Source organism: Peromyscus californicus, unplaced genomic scaffold (assembly GCF_007827085.1).
Source record: "Peromyscus californicus insignis strain IS unplaced genomic scaffold, ASM782708v3 Scaffold_4__1_contigs__length_199733344, whole genome shotgun sequence".
NCBI classification, from domain to species: domain Eukaryota; kingdom Metazoa; phylum Chordata; class Mammalia; order Rodentia; family Cricetidae; genus Peromyscus; species Peromyscus californicus.
In genome coordinates this window covers 49,855,870-49,873,149 of record NW_026294562.1, presented here as the reverse complement: position 1 = coordinate 49,873,149, position 17,280 = coordinate 49,855,870, and the positions used below count along the sequence as shown (strand labels likewise).

Genomic DNA, 17,280 nt, shown 5'->3' with positions numbered 1-17,280 from the left:
ACTTGATCTTCTTTTATGAACACAGTTTAGTTCTATATCTTAAAAGTAAGTAACTGTAGCAGGGACTGTATGTGTAGCTGTGTTGGTAGAGTCCTATGTAACTTGCATGAGGAGCTGGGTTCAGTGCCCACCACTCCATAAACTGAACGTTGTGATATATAAACTAGGTGTGGTAGTGTACACCTGTAATCCCAGAACTTGGGAGGCAGGAGAGTCAGAGGTTTAAGGCCATCATACTGGACTACTTAGTGAGTGTAAGGCCAACTTGGCTCAGATGACACCTTGTCTCAAAATTGGGCTGGGGGGAAGGTGAGGGGGGCGGGAGGGGGGAGAACAAGGGAATCCGTGGCTGATATATAGAACTGAACTGTATTGCAAAATAAAAAAAAAAACAAAAAACAAAAACAAAAACCAACAAAACAAAACAAGGAAAAGAAGGCTATTCCAAGTTCAAGAACATTCCTAATGTATCCTTCATTCTTTATCCCGAGGCAACTCCTCTCCAAGACTTGAATATATAGTTTATTTAAAAAATATTGTTTGGGGCTGGAGAGATGGCTCAGAGGTTAAGAGCACTGGCTGCTTTTCCAGAGGTCCTGAGTTCAATTCCCAGCATCCACATGGTGGCTCACAACCATCTGTAATGAGATCTGGTGCCCTCTTCTGGCAGTCAGGGGTACATGCAGACAGAACACTGTATACATAATACATAATAAATAAATCTTTAAAAAAATATTGTTTATGCAATTCTTACTATATGCAAATTCTCATCAGTAGAATATCTATATCAGTGATTCTCAACCTTCTTGATGCTGCTACCCTTTAACATAGTTCCTCATGTTGTGACTCCCAACCATAAAGTTATTCATTGCTACTTCATATCTGTAATTTTGCTAGTTATGAATTGTAACATAAATATCTGATATGCAGGATATCTGATATGTGACCCCCAAAGGGATCATGACTTACAGGTTGAGAATATTATTCATGTTTGAGGTCCTATTGCTATATAAGGGAAAAGTACATTTTTATAGTATAGAGTTTATAAGGGTTGAAATATTTACATACTTGTGAAACCAATATCATAATCCAGATGTGAGTACATCCTCTGCTAGTCCCCAGTGTTCCATTGTTATGTATAAGGAGAAGTGAAGGGATCAAATTTACCTATAAATATCTCTTCATACTATGATCTCTTTTAAAAAAAAAAATCAATGGCAGGGCATAGTGGCGCTCACCTTCAATCCTAGTGCTTGGGAAGTAGAACCAGGCAGATATCTGTGAGCTCAAGGCTAGCCTGGTCTACATATTGAGTTCCAGGTCAGCCAGTGCTACATAGAGAGACCCTGCCAACAAACAAACAAAAATAAGCAAAAAATCAAAATCCCACCCACTCCCAAAACAGAACAACAACAACAAAGTCAACGTATTTATTTTTCAACTCCCTTACTGACAAACAGGGGCAGGAGAATCACACGATTTCTCTAGTGAAAGCCTGCTCTCCTCCTCATTATTCAGAGTTAATGGGAAGCTTGTTTTTCATCCTAGTTGGTCTGACACACACTATATTGCCCTACATTTACACGTTGTAGTGCATTGCACTTCGTTTCCTAAAGGATACATTTTAATAAATTCTATGAAAATTCCATACATGTACACAGTGCATATTGATCATGTCCATCCCTGAATCTCTCAGTTCAACTCTCCTAGGTTTTGCACTGAATTCATTGCTCTTTCTCAACTCCACATCCTCTTTTTTTTTTTTTTGGTAATGCACTGAATTCAATTTACATTTTACCTCATTTTCTCCAATTAAAAATTTTTTTTTGAAATTAAAATATAATCACGCCTTGGCGTGATTCCGTCCTGCGTGTCTGTTCTGAGGAGCAGTAGGCAGTTTCCTCTGTCCGACTTCTCTCACACCCAAGTGCGCACCTCCACCTCATGGAAGACTCGATGGACGTGGACATGAGCCCTCTCAGGCCTCAGAACTGCCTTTTCAGTTGTGAACTAAAAGCTGACAAGGATTATCACTTTAAGGTGGATAATGATGAGAATGAGCACCAGTTATCACTAAGAACGGTTAGTTTAGGGCCGGGCAAAAGACAAATTACATGTCGTAGAGGCAGAAGCAATGAACTATGAAGGCAGTCCAATTAAAGTAACACTGGCAACTTTGAAAATGTCTGTACAACCAACAGTTTCTCTTGGGGGCTTTGAAATTACACCACCTGTGGTCTTAAGGTTGAAGTGTGGTTCAGGGCCTGTGCACATTAGTGCACAGCACCTAGTAGCTGTAGAGGAAGATGCAGAGTCAGAAGATGAAGATGAGGAGGATGTGAAACTCTTAAGTATGTCTGGAAAATGATCTGCTCCTGGAGGTGGTAACAAGGTTCTGCAGAAAAAAGTAAAACTTGATGAGGATGATGAGGATGATGAGGATGATGAGGATGATGATGAGGATGATGAGGATGATGAGGATGATGAGGATGATGAGGATGATGAGGATGATGATGAGGATGATGATGATGATGATGATGATGATGATGATGATGATGATGATTTTGATCATGAGGAAGCTGAAGAAAAAGTTCCAGTGAAGAAATCTGCACGAGATACCCCAGCCAAAACTGCACAAAAATCAAACCAAAATGGAAAAAACTTAAAACCATCAACACCAAGATCAAAGTGTCAAGAGTCTTTCAAAAAACAGGAAAAAAAACCTCCTAAAACACCAAAAAGACCTAGTTCTATAGAAGACATTAAGGCAGAAATGCAAGCAAGTATAGAAAAAGGTGGTTCTCTTCACAAAGTGGAAGCCAAGTTCATTAATTATGTGAAGAATTGCTATTCAAGATCTCTGGCAGTGGAGGAAGTCTCTTTAAGAAAATGGTTTAAACAGTTTGAAATAATTCCGTCTTAATTTCTGTAACAGTTGATATATCTGACTGTCCTTTTTATAATGCAAAGTGAGAACTTTACCTACTGTGTTTGATAAATGTTGTCCAGGTTCCACTGCCAAGAATGTGTTGTCTAAAATGCCTGTTTAGTTTTCAAGGATGGAACTCCACCCTTTACTTGGTTTTAAGTATGTATGGAATGTTATGATAGGACATAGTAATAGTGGTGGTCAGATGTGGAAATGGTAGGGAGACAAATATACATGTGAAATAAACTCAGTATTTTAATAAAGTAAAAAAAATATAATCACATTATGTAGCTGGAAGTTTTCTGTGTTCCACCCGGTCTGCAGTCACTTAGACCTGAGTAAACACACAGAGGCTTATATTAATTAAAACTGCTCGGCCATTAGCTCAGGCCTACGACTGACTAGCTTTTACACTTAAACTCAGACCATTTCTTTAATCTATATGTCGCCACGTGTTCTGTGGCTTTACCTGTGTGCCATTACATGCTACTCCCTGGATGGCAGGCTGTCATCTCCTGACTCAGCCTTCCTCTTTCCAGAATTCTCCTTGTCTACTTATCTGGCCTGTACTTCCTGCCTGGCTACTGGCCAATCAGTGTTTTATTAAACCAGTGTATAAAAGCATTATCCCACAGCAATATTATTTCTTCCTTCCCTTTCCTTCCTTTAGCCCTTCCCATGTTCCCTCTGCCATTCCTTCTCAAATTCATGCCCTCTTTTTCATTAATTATTATTGGTACATGTATATGAATAAATATACAAATACAACTTGTTCATCATGTTTAGTGTTGTCACCCATGTGTATGTGATTTCAGGGTTGAGTAATTGGCCTGAGTGGAGCCCCATGAAATTTTCTCTTTCTAAGTTAGTATGTCTGTTGGTGTTGTACTTGTTCAGGTCTGTTTTTGGTCAGCCACCCTGTTGCGGTATCATAGCTACAGCCTCTCTGTCATTTCTAGGAGACACAATCTCACAGCAGATTTCCTAGTCTTCTGACTTCCAATCTTTCCACTTCTTCCTCTGAGATGTTTCCTGAGCCTTTGGTGCAGGAGTTGTGTTCAAGGTGCTATGCAAGCACCCTAGGGAGGGAATCAGCCAGGAGTCCTACCTAGCTGTCACACCTATGATACATAACGGTGACAAGGATGAAAAAATAGCCCTAAGAGTGCAATAAGGGCATTGATGTCTTGGCAGTAATCAACAGCTGTCGAATTGGACTTAAGTTCTGCTCAACAGGAGGGAAATCATGCCTAGCACAAGAACTTACTAAAATTCTTGGTACTAATGAGGTGATGAGTCTTGGAGGCGAACCATCTACTGCTACTTCACCAAACATTTTTACTTCCTAAAATGTAGTTTTGCCCACTCAGACTCATGGATTAAAAATCATTTCTCTCAGCATCAGAAGATAATACTATGTTGATACTTAAAAAATCATTTATATAATTTATTTTTATTAGTAATGCTTGTTTCTCTCAAATTTTATATTTTGATATTTAAAATATATTCCTTTTGTAATCTTTGCAAACTGAAAAAGTAGATATTGGTATTTTAAAACTGTTAATTCTTTTTAGAAAAAAATTCATGTATTTTTGTTTCTTGTGTTTTCCCTGCATGCTTAGTGTCTATGGAGCCCAAAAGGGAGAGTCAGATCTCTTGGAACTGGGGTTATAGAAGTTACAGGTATTCAAATTTTAAGTAACCATTCATTAAAATGAGATTTTTTTGAGTAAGAACTATTAGTTGTAGATCTCTTTTGAAAGTCCAGTATAATCCTGCTATGAATCCAGCAGGGTCTGGATTTTTACTCAATTGGAGGCTTTGATTAGGGTTTCAGTCTTATTTGTTAGGAGTCTGTTTAGGTTGTTGATCTTTTCTTGGTTTAACTTTGGTGGTTTGGATGAATCTAGAAATTTATCAACTTTGTTTAGGTTTTCTACTTAATGGAGTATAGTATACCTCTATAATCTTCTGAATTTCTTTTGTGTCTATTGTAATGTTTCCTTGCTCATTTTTGCTTCCATTATTTGGGTCCTCTCTTTCTTTCTTTTGGTTACTTGGGCCAAAGGTCAGTCAATCTTGTTTATCTTCTCAAAGAACCAGCTCTTAGATTCATTGATTCTTTGTACTGTTTTCTTTGTTTCCACTTCATTAATTTCTGCTTTGATTTTTCTTATTATCTTTTACAATCTGTTGAATTTGGGTTTGGATTGTTGTTATTTTTCCACATTTTTGAGTTGCACCATTAAGTCATTTATTTATGCCCTTTCTGATTTTTGAACGCAAATGTTTAGAGTTACACATCTCCTCATAGAACTGCTTTTAATGTGTCCTAGAGTTTTGTTGCATTGTGTTTCCATTTTCTTTTATTTCTAGGAAAATTTTAATTTCTTTCTTCTTTGGCCTGTTCATCATTCAGAAATGTGTCATTTAATCTCTATGAGTTTTCATACTTACTAGAGATTCATTTGCTGTTGATTTTAAATTTTATGGTATTGTGGTCATATAAGATACATGGTGTTACTTCAGTTTTTCTGAATTTGTAAGATTCGTTTTTTTTTTTTTTTTTTTTTTTTTTTTAAATTTATTTTGCAATACAATTCAGTTCTACATATCAGTCACGGATTCCCTTGTTCTCCCCCCCTCCCGTCCCCCTCACCTTCCCCCCAACGCCCCCCCCCCCCCCATTCCCATCTCCTCCAGGGCAAAGCCTTCCCCACAGACTGAGGTCAACCTGGTAGACTCAGTCCAGGTAGGTCTAGTCCCCTCCTCCCAGGCCGAGGCAAACAATCCTGCATAGGCCCCAGGTTTCAAACAGCCAACTCATGCAATGAGCACAAGATCTGGTCCCACTGCCTGGATGCCTCCCAAACAGATCAAGCCAATCAACTGTCTCACCCATTCGGAGGGCCTGATCCAGTGTGGACCCCTCAGCCATTGGTTCATAGTTCATGTGTTTCCATTCATTTGGCTATTTGTCCCTGTGCTTTATCCAACCTTGGTCTCAACAATTCTCGCTCATATAAACCCTCCTCATTCTCGTTAATTGGACTCCCAGAGATCCACCCAGGGCCTAGTCATGGATCTCTGCATCCAGATCCCTCAGTAGTTGGATGAGGTTTCTAGGACAACAATTAGGGTGTTTGGCCATCCCATCACCAGAGTAGGTCAGTTCGGGCTGTCTCTCGACCATTGCCAGCAGTCTGTTGTGTGGGTATCTTTGTGGATTTCTGTGGGCCTCTCTAGCACTTTGCTTCTTCCTGTTCTCATGTGGTCTTCATTTACAATGGAATACTACTCAGCAGAAAAAAACAATGGCATCATGAGGTTTGCAGACAAATGGATGGATCTAGAAAAAATCATCCTGAGTGAGGTAACCCAGACTCAGAAAGACAAACATGGTATGTACTCACTCATAGCAGGATACTAGACATGAAACAAGGATGAATTGTCTGCTACTCACATCACCAGGGAGGCTACCCGGAAAACAGGACCCCAAGAAAGACACAGGGATCGCCCAATGACAGAGAAATGGAATGAGATCTACATGAACAGCCTGGACATGAGTGGGGGTAATGAAAGGCGAGGGTCGAGGGAAAGAGAGCTTGGGGGAGCGGGAGATCCCAGCTGTAAGATTCGTTTTGTGTCTCAGGATATAGTATATTGTGGAAAAGCTTCCATGGCCTGCAGAGCAGTATGCACATTCTTGGGTAGAATAGAATGTATATTCTTTGATGTTTGATTAGAATACTTTGTAGATATCTGTGTGCACATAGTCATAGAATAGAATGATTAGAACTTGGAACAGATGAGTTTTGAGAAATCTTAACTAGCTTTGGGCTGTAACAGTTCTAGCAAAATTTTTGAATCTATTTTTTGATTGTGACATCATAAAGATGCACAAGGATACTCAGGAAGGTAAATTGCAGCACAATTTGATCAAATCAATTCCAGTGCTTTTGGTTTCAGTGAAAAAATGTCTGTTCAAGAACTAAAGTTAATACACTAAAGTTCTGTGAAATTCCTATTTTAGTGTCTATAAATAAAGTCTTATTGGCACACAAACACAAAATTAGATTTAAGTAATTGAAACTGTATTGTGTTTTGGCATACACCTTCAATTTTAGCACTTGGTAGCAAGTACAAGAGGTTTGCTGTGTTTGACAATACCCTGAGATACATAGTGAGTATCAGGCTAGCCTGGGCAACAGAATGAGCTCCTCTGTCAAAAAATAAAACCAAAGGGGAAAAATGAATGCTAGAGACTTTAACAGAATCATATTCAAAAGATTTCAGCAAGATTTACTTACAACTTCAGTGGTTTAGGCATGATTCCAAACACTGAAGATGCAAAGAAGAATTAGACCTATCAGCTTGATTTTTTTTGTGTCTTAATATATCAGAATAACAGAAAAGGCAGCATAGAAACTAGAGTTTATTTATGCTAGAAACATTGAAGGTAGCAACAGGCAGAAGTTACTTCTCTATTCCATCAGAAGGTCCAAGTCTTTTCCTGAGTCTCCTCATGGCTGACTTCATCTCCTGGTTCCTCAGAGTGTAGATCAAGGGGTTGAGCAGAGGGGAGATGACTGTGAACGTGACAGAGATGGCTTTATCTGTGGGGAGGGCAGTGAATGGTCGGGCATAGACATAGATGCAGGGCACAAAGTGCAGGGTGATTACAGTGATATGGGAGGTGCAGGTGGAGATGGCTTTCTTCCTGCCCTCTCCTGACTGAGACCTCAGCAACAATAATATGACCATGTATGATACCAGGAGCAAGAAAAACCACAGAGTAGTGAGCATCCCATTATTGGAAATCATCAGCAGCTCCAGTACAAAGACGTCTGTGCAGGCAAGTTTGATGACCTGGGGGACATCACAGTAGAAAGTGTCAAGAACATTAGGTCCACAGAATGGAAGTGGGAGCAAGAGAGAAATCTGCACGATGGAGTGGACAAAGCCTCCCATCCAGGAGGCCACTATTAACCCAATGCAACGGCCCCTGCTCATGATGGTTACATAGTGCAGGGGCTTAGAGATGGCCACATATCGATCTAGAGCCATCACTGACAGGGAAAACACATCCACTCCTCCAATAAGGTGGAAAAAGAACATCTGAGCGAGGCAGCCATTGAAAGAGATGGTCTTTCTGTCTGAGAGAAGGTCCACCAGAACCTTGGGGGCAGTGATGGAGGAAAAGCAGATGTCGGCAATAGACAAATTCCTGAGCAAGAAATACATGGGGGTGTGAAGGCGGGCCTCACAGGTCACGGTGACCATGATGAGGAGGTTCCCCAGCAGAGTTGTCACATACACCAGGAGAAGGAAAAGAAACAGTACCACGCTCACTTCTTGACTCTGGGTCAGGCCAAGGAAGATAAGTTCTTTGACTCCGGTGTAGTTTTCCATTTCCATTAAATCACTGCCTCTCTGGGCTACTTTGTTTCAAGCCTTAGGTTGTTTACCTTGTCTTCCTAAATTCCTAGGATACAATTCAGAAGCTCCTCTTTGCGAATATAGCACCTGAAATAGATTGTTGTTTACATTCTAAATATTGCAGTTAATTTGATAATTAAATTACCACATAGAAAATAATTTAATATTTTTTTCCATTGAGAGTAACATTGGTAAAAATACATTAAGTAGTGACACTTAGATATTTATAACAGAAAAAAAATTTACCAATGTTCATTTTAATGCTTTTGGTATCAAACTTCCAACAGTCTAAGTAAACATTTTTTTTTCTCAGTTTACTTTAATGAAATCTTTGTAATTCTCTTTGTCAGTTATGCTACTTGAGGGTCAAAGATTCTGGCTTTCCTAAGAAAAAGTTGAAGGATCACTTTCAAGTTAACTTTCCCCAATGTTATTATTATCATCATCATCATCATCATCATCATCATCATCATCATCATCATCAGTTGTATTCTACATTGTACAGGGAGAGTCCTGGATATGAACATATGGAGATTCTGGAATTCTTCTGAAGATCATTTGTTTTTACTGAAGGCAGGGTTTCTGTGTTTAGTGACAGGCAGTACTGAGCCCTCTGTGGTGAGGAACTGGAGCAATAGTTTCACCTCCTTCTTATTCTGTCACCAACTAAAGGAATAATGGGATTCTGACTGCGAACTGTAAGCTGTCAAGAGTATAGTCTGAGCAATCAGGGAAGAGGAGGAAACTGTGTGTGTGTGTGTGTGTGTGTGTGTGTGTGTGTGTGTGTGTGTGTGTGTGTGTGTGGTGTGTGTGGGGTGTGTGTGTGTGTGTGTGTGTGTGTGTGTGTGTGTGTGTGTGTGTATGTATGGGAAGGTAGAGTGAGGAAACTCATGTGAGATGCTACAGGACTAAAAAAAGGATGAAGCTTCCTGGGTCTGAACACAGGTTCCCAGTTTTAGCCTCTGTAAAAAACATAGAAATCAACTAGAAACCCCCTCTCTCTCCTCCGTTTCTGCTTCCTCTCTCCAATTGGCATCATCAGTAGATCCATTTGCAGGTTTTGGGAAAAAGCAGTTGGGGACTCATGATGACCGTGAGGGTTATTAATGTCAGGCCTAAATTGTCTGGAGAATGGTTCTTCTGCACATTCTTGAAGAAGCAGTAGACGAAGAAGAGATGCAGAGACCACAACATCGCACCAGTTGTGCGTCGGGACTCAGCTTTAGATGTAGTTACGTCTAGCTCCAAAGCCGTTCTGTTTATTGCAACAATCACTCTTTAAGCATTCAGGAAGTTGGAGCTACTTCTTCATCTCAATTTTAGTGTAAAGATACTAGAAAAACATTTTCTGACTGGCTATTTCATTGAAAAGTCACAAAGTTTCCAGATAAACTTGGATACATCATAGACCACTCCACTTTCTCACACATCTGCAGCACCCCAAGACTGCAGTAAAAACTAACATTCAAAGAATAGAGCCAGACTCCCCCAAATTAGTTTGGATTGTATTCCTGACACTGAGTTTGTTAGGAATTTCAAAAGTATACATTTAATCCATGTGTCCTTCAGTCTTTTTTTCACACTTTTTTTTGGTCCTTGCAGGACAGTTGGGACTGGACTTATGCTAGTTATATTGCGCACAAGTGCAGTCAAGGTCTTATTCTGGAGTAATGTTCAGTCTGATGGAAATACAAATATTTAAGTGCATCAACAGCCATGAGGACCAACCAATGATGTCCCAGTGTTATGGAAACACAGCAGGGCTCTATTTGGGGCTGTTATAGGAAGCTTTAAACTTTAACAGTGGAGACAAAAACGCATCACTGTCTGGGTGAATTCCAATAACCGAGGCAGAGAAATAATACCAATAGCTGGTGAAATGAGACAGCCACACAGAGAACACAGGGAAATGCAGCGCAGCAGACTGGTGGGGAGTATGGAGCGAAAGGAGACTTTTGTTGGTGACATCATTCCTCGCCCCATTATAGCATCAATAAATGTCTCATTATTGAATTCCACAGATCTCAGACATTGTCACCTCCATGAATGATTGATCTAAGCATACTGCCTGCGGTGCATGCATTTAGTGAAAGGAGGGTTGTGGAAGCAGGAGGAGACAGGAACAGAATGGAGACACATTGTTCTCTCTTTCCTCCAATTCAGCGTATTTATCTTTACATTTGTGTTACAAGGTCATTTGAAAAAAATCTGAAGGATTGCATTTATCAGAAACCTCTTTTTGCCTTGATTTTAACATGTAGCAGCCATACACTAAACAATCAAAAAGCTCTCAGTACTTGCCTAATGACTTGTCTCAGATGCAGGCTAACCTCTGAAGTCTTCTTCACACAAAGTCCCCTTCCAGTCCTTGACACCCACCTTTGCTGTTTGTCCGTAAGAAGACTGTCTTTGGTCTGAAACAGTTAATATCCCTGGAAAATATTTAAAGTTAAATTAGTTAAACGCAAGCAATGACAACATCCCTGTTTCAATATGCATGTAATCCTAGCTAGCAGCTAAATATCTTTATTTCCTTTACCTTAAAACTTCAGGTAAAATGATATTATATTAGGTCCAGTGTACAGCAACTGTTAACATTAGTCTTTGAAAGATGTGTTTCTGAAGGTAAAGCCCTTGGAATGATTGGATATCTTAGTGTTCTTGCTTTGTTTCCCTTGACAGCAAACTCAAGGAGTTACATCTTCAAGGCTCTTCCACTGTGTTCCTGTCTTATATTCGAATCCTCAGCCTCAGGCTTAATGTAAGCCTGGCAAAGGGAATATCACTGGACAGGAAAGTAGAAGTAACTGACTGTAGCTTTGATCATGCAATTTCAATATGGGAGTCATTAAAATGTTATCAAAAATGCAGGTACACACATTTACACATATTGACATATATTGGCTGGTGTCCAAATGCTCTAGAAGCAATTTACGAAATCTGTTTGACTTATATCTTTAACATTTTACGCCGGGCCCCTGTGTAATGTCCTGGTCCCTTAGTCTCAGGCTTATTATGAGAGCTAAGCAGACTTGGGCAAGCAAGTGGAAATCAACTGGCTAGTTCTACCACAATGGTGGAGTTTCAGTGGGATTATTAAATTGTTGTCACCCATGTGTAAACACTCATGTGTAAACAGAGACCATTATGGAAAAAAGCAATGCTTTTAATTCAGGCTACCAAGACAGAAATTGAATGTCCTTATTCTAAAGCTTAAGCAGTTTTGTTAAAACATGCCAGTCCTTGTCTAAAACATTTCGAGGGTCACTCTTTATGTCTTTAGAAGTATGAAATATTGCATATTTGAATATTGATATTTCTTTTTAAAAAATTTGTTTTTATGTACACTGGTGTTTTGCTTACATGCACATCTGTGTGAGGATATCAGACCCCCTGGAACTGGAGTTACAGATGAGCTACATGCACTTCCACATGGGTGCTGGGAATTGAACCTGGGTCTTCTAGAAGAGCACCAAGTGCTCTTAACCACTGAGAAATCTCTCCAGCCCCTAACTACCTACATTTCTTTCATAGATAAAGTCACGAAGTTCAAATAACAGAAGTGGAACTCAAGCAGTTTCATACCACTTTGTTTCCTCATCAAGCACAGAATAATATGGCTCTTGAGCCTGGATGTCCACCTCTTCTGGACGCCATTGAGGATATTTAGGAAGGCAAACCTGTCAACCCTTTCCCATCATTATGCCATATAAAACCATCTACTTTGGAGAGAGCTAGATAAGAGCTAAGTTTGTGAGTGGCAACACAGATAGCACTTTGTATTAATGTACTGCTCCACAGAATTAGATGGTAAGATACCCTGGAACACAGCTGAAATGTGAATCTTTGGTTGTCGTTCTTTCGAAGGTTGTGAAGTCTGCTTCCCCTCAGTGATCCAAGGGTAAGTGAATCTGTAGTCCTACTTTTCCTGTCTCTGTTATCATGTGGCAACTTAAAAGAAAAGCAGCCGATACGAAGAGGAAAGGACCAATACAGGGTAGAGATAACTGTGACCTTGCACAAAAGCATGTTTTAGATAATTACTTTTCTCACAAAGTATGGAAGCTGTCTATTTACTTGTCTTATTGTTGTGCCAAAATCCCTCACAAAAGCAACTTAAAGAAAGAAGGATTTGTTTTGGTTTCGACCTGCAGGGCGCAGTCCATCCTGGGGAAGTCATGGCAGCAAACAGTGTGGAGAAAATCGGAGCCTGGACAGACAGCTCAGCAGACAAGAGCACTGGCTGTTCTTCCAGGACTTGTGTTTGATCCCCAGAACCCACATGGAGGCTCACAACCGTTTGTGACTTCAGTCCCTGGGGATCCAATGCCCTCTTCTTGCCTCTGTAGGCACTGTACATTCAGAGGATGCCCAGACATAACAAAGAGGCAAACACTCATATATATTAAATAAACAAATACACAAACAAACAAATAAACAAATAGGGTAATTTCTGGGCTAGAGAGATGGTTCAGTGCTTAAGAGCACTTAAAATCTTCTGGAGGATTTGAGTTCAATTCCTAGCATCCACATTAGATGATTCACAGTCACCTGAAACTCAAGCTCCATGAGGATCTGACGTCTCTGGTCTCTGCAGGCACCTGCACTTATGGCCACACACAAATACACAAAATTCAAAGCAATGAAAATAAAATTCAAAAGAACCTTTATTTAGAGTATAATGTGTTTTTGCCTTAGGTGAATAAAGATTAACTTTTAATACGTATAACTGATAAATGAGAATATTGGTGTTCCGTTGTCTTGGATATTTTATCCATTTCTTATGATGATTGTAGCTCTTCTGATTTTATATTGTCATATTACCTTTTTAAAAATAATTTGTTTATTTTTATTTTTATATTTATTTTATGTGCATTGGTGTTTTGCCTGCATGCATGCCTGTGTGAGGATGCCAGATTTCCTGAAACTGGAGTTACAGGCAATTGTGAGCTGCCATGTGGGTACTGGGAATTGAACCCTTGTCTTCTAGAAGAGCAGCCAGTGCTCTTAACTGCTGAGCCATTCTCCAGCCCCATCATATTGTCTTTTTAAATTTAAATTTTATTTTACTTTATTTACTTGAGACAGAGTCTGATAATGTAGCCCTGGCTATCATGGAATATGCTATGTAATTAAGCTGGCCTGGAACTCATAGAGATCTGACTGCCTCTCCTTCCAGAGTACTGTGATTAAAGATGCGCATCAATGTGTCTGGCTTTTCTTTCTTTCTTTTTTTTTAAAACTAGGAATAGTATTTGACAATTTAATAATATACATGATGTATTATGATTATGATCATCCATTCCCTCTTATCTCCCTCCCACTCTAGTCAACCCCACCATAAAGTCCATTTCTCATGTTTATGTCTTTTTGTTTTGTGATCTACTGAGTTTAACCTGGGTCATTTGTATGATCATGGGTGTCAACTATCTATTAGAGCCTGGAGGACTCACCAAAGGTGCACATAAACAATGACAGTGACTTCCTCTCCTTCCACTATCCATAAGAACCAATAGTTTCCCAGGGAGGGGTAACGTTCCATGACCCCCATCTCACCCACCCCAGTTTATGATTGACTGTTGACAGGCCCAATCATGATCTAGACCAGTGCAAGTAGCAGCAGTTTCTGCCACTTATGATTGAAATTGGGTGATACCTAGAAGGCAGCATCTTACAGCCTTTCTTCCCATCATTGGCTTTTGCCTTCTTTCTGCTCCCTCCCTCTTCTGTGATGCTCCCTTACCTTAAAGGGTGGGATAAATGACCCATTTAGGGCTAAGACCTCAATTTCCACTTACTCTCAGCACCTTGAGAAGTCGTGACTCTCTGCATTCACTGCTATTCACTGTAAAGAGATGCTTCTCTGATCATGGTTAGAGTAGTGTTTGTCTGTGGGTAGAAACATAAATATTCAGAAGGGAGTTTAACAACATGTCAAATTAGCAAAACCTCCCTTTAACAAATTAACAAAAATACCCTGCAAAGGAAAACAAATAAACAAACAAATCTCGCCATGGAACCTACTGTGTGTCACGGTGTCATCTAGTATACCCTTTGGCCCAAATAGCTTTACTTGCAAATGTTCATTGCAATGAGCCATTGGCCTGGTTCAAGACCTCTGGCTTCTGTTACGCTATCAATAGTGGACCCTCTCCGGGACTCCTCTCAGGTATCCTGTTGTTGCTCTGGGTCATGGAGATCCTACAGCTTTGCTTTTGCAGGACTGGCCCCTTCACAAGCTCTAGCAGTGCTTAGATGGGGTAGATGTTGGGGTGGGCCAGCTTAAAGTCCTGGGATGGTGGCTGAATTGGGCAGCCTGCTTGTTTTCCTGAGCCTGTTCCACCATGGTCCGCTCTCCCACTTTGCCCATGCATAGGTTGTTTTGCTTTGTGGTATCTCATGAGTGTCTATGACTCTCTTCATTTCTCATACTTATCTCTGTTTCTCAGATTGTATAATTCATGTTTTCTCTCAAAATATTGATTGATTTATTATAGTGGCATACAGCAAGTATTAAGGAATTGTTAACTGAAGCAAAGCTCAGAAAGCCCGATCACCAGCTATGTCTCTAGGATGATTTCACAGAGGCCTTCACCTCTGGCTTAGGACCTTGCTTCATTGAACTTTCGAATTTTATACTCATATCTATTTGATTCTTTAGAGTGTTAGCATTATTCCACCTTGAAATCATGCCCATCTCCTCAATGAGCTTCAGCCACTTTCTCAAGCTTGTACGATGGAGAAGAGGTGATGCTACATCTTTGTCTGAGTGGTCCTGTGGCATTCTCCCTGACCAGCTCTGGGCCCGTTAAAAAGCTGCCTGCACATCTTTCATCGAATAAACTAAGGCAATAAAGTAAGATCACTGTGGCCCCATCATGGTTGGGCTCTTCAGGGATTAAATGTGGGTATGCCTGTCAAATTTCAATAGACTTACTTTCAAGTTTCTTGATTTTTCTTCTGCCTGCTTAACTGTGCAATTGAATCCTCACAGGGAACATCTCATTTCACTCTTTGGATTCTGTTTTTATATGTTTTGTATTTGTGTAATTCATCAGTTGTGAAAAGTTCTCAGCTATTATCTCCTAAAACAATATTTCTTCAATTGTTTTCCTCAGAAACTCTCATTATGCTTAGCATTTATTGTGTTCATTCAGTTTCTTCTCCATGTTTATGAATGACCTTTCTGTGTATTCTTCTCTCTCTGTCTATGTGTGACCCCCTTCCAGTCTTCATTCATTATTCTTTTCATTTCTGGATGTTTTGTTTTCTTCTTTTCGTGTCTACCTTTGCTTTCAGTGATATATTGGTTCACATTTGCCGTAGTTAGTTTTCTGTTGCTGTGATAAAAACACTCTGACCAAAAGCAATTTGGAGTAAAGGGTTTATTTGGCTTCCATGTCTCAATCACAGTCCACCATGGAGGAAAGTCAGGGCAGGAACTCAAGGTAGGAACCTGGAGACAAGAACTGAAGTAGAGACCACGGAGGGTTGCTGGTTACTGGCTTGTTCTTCATGGTTTGATCAGTTTGTCTTTTTAAGCAACTCTAGACCATCTGCTCAGTTGTGCAAAGCCACAGTGGGCTGGGCTCTCCCACATCAATCATTAAGAATATGCTCCATGAGCCTGCATGGGACCGAACCTCTGCATGTGGGACTCAGTTGTGTGGCTTGGTTGTTTGAGGGGCCCCTGGCAATGGGATCAAGATCTATCCTGGGTGCATGAGCTGGCATTTTGGAGCCCATTCCCTGTGGTGGGATACCTTGCTCAGCCTTGATGCAGGGAGAGGAGCTTGGTCCAGCCTCAACTGAATTTACCAGGCTTTGTTGACTCCCCATGGGAGGCCTTACCTTTTTGGAGGAGTGGATGGGGTGTGGATGGAGTGGTGGGGAGGAGAGGGGGATGAAGGTGGAATGAGAGATGGGAGGGGGAACTGTGGATGGTATGTAAAATGAAAAAAAAAATAAAAGAATATGCTCCACAGACTTGCCTACAGGCCAGTCTTATGCAAGCACTTTCTCAATCAAGGTTCCCTCTTTTCAGATGACCCTAGCTTTTGTCAATCTGATAAAAAGTAATTGGAACTGTATTTTACAAAAAAGTCCTTTAATTTTTTTCTCTAAACATTTGTTTACATTATTTAATTCATTACTCTAGTACTTAAAGTTTTTGGTAGTAAAATTTATTTTGCCCTGAATTATTGGAGCAATATTTGATATTAGTTAATGTGAATGAATCCATGTTCAGTTTTTATATATACTGTTTTATCTGATGGGAGTACTCTCAGTATCTTCCTGTGGAGATAATAAAGTGCTTTTCAGCTGCTCCCCATGGGCAAACAATGCAATGTCAATAGATGCAATGTACATATATTTCTAAATATAAGAGATACTAATTTCCAAAGTCTGCTTCTGATAAGTTAAATATGGGAATGTGATCTTGTATTATTAGCAGTTATGATAATCACTATCATTAGCTATTAGATACATTTCACTGAATCCTTCACCCCAGTCTTCCCAGATACAATGATACAGAAGGAAGAAGGAAATGCATTTTGCTTTTCTGTACATGATTATACATACTAAATTAAGGCATCCAGGGCTTTCTGTAGGTACTAACAACATAGGCTGATTGGAACTTGGAATGTTTCTACAAACACTACTTGACTGCACTGTAATTATACTATTGTGTGCATGGATTCTAACAATGTGTTTTGAGTCTAACTGTTGATTTAGACACGTGGAACCTGGGCTACAAATGGGAAGTCACAGCGCTTTCTGATGCAGTCCTTTCTATTTCCTTTGCCTTCTATGAATACGTGCCTGTTCAAGAAACCAAGTCAAGCTGGGCAGTGGTGGCTCATGCCTTTAGTCCTAGCACTTGGGAAGAAGAAGCAGGTGGATCTCTGAAT

The 17,280-nt window shown here is 40.0% G+C and overlaps 1 protein-coding gene and 1 pseudogene across 1 annotated transcript; one reads left to right on the top strand and one right to left on the bottom strand.

The window, feature by feature from the left end:
• Window positions 1–1,944: 1,944 nt before the first annotated feature.
• LOC128094140 (nucleophosmin-like) lies at window positions 1,945–2,885 on the top strand (annotated as a pseudogene).
• A 4,520-nt stretch (window positions 2,886–7,405) lies between these two features.
• Window positions 7,406–8,347, bottom strand: LOC128094698 (olfactory receptor 4D10). The gene has a single exon (XM_052713184.1). The coding sequence runs from the start codon at window positions 8,345–8,347 to the stop codon at window positions 7,406–7,408; it is 942 nt and encodes a 313-aa protein (XP_052569144.1).
• Between the last annotated feature and the right edge of the window lie 8,933 nt (window positions 8,348–17,280).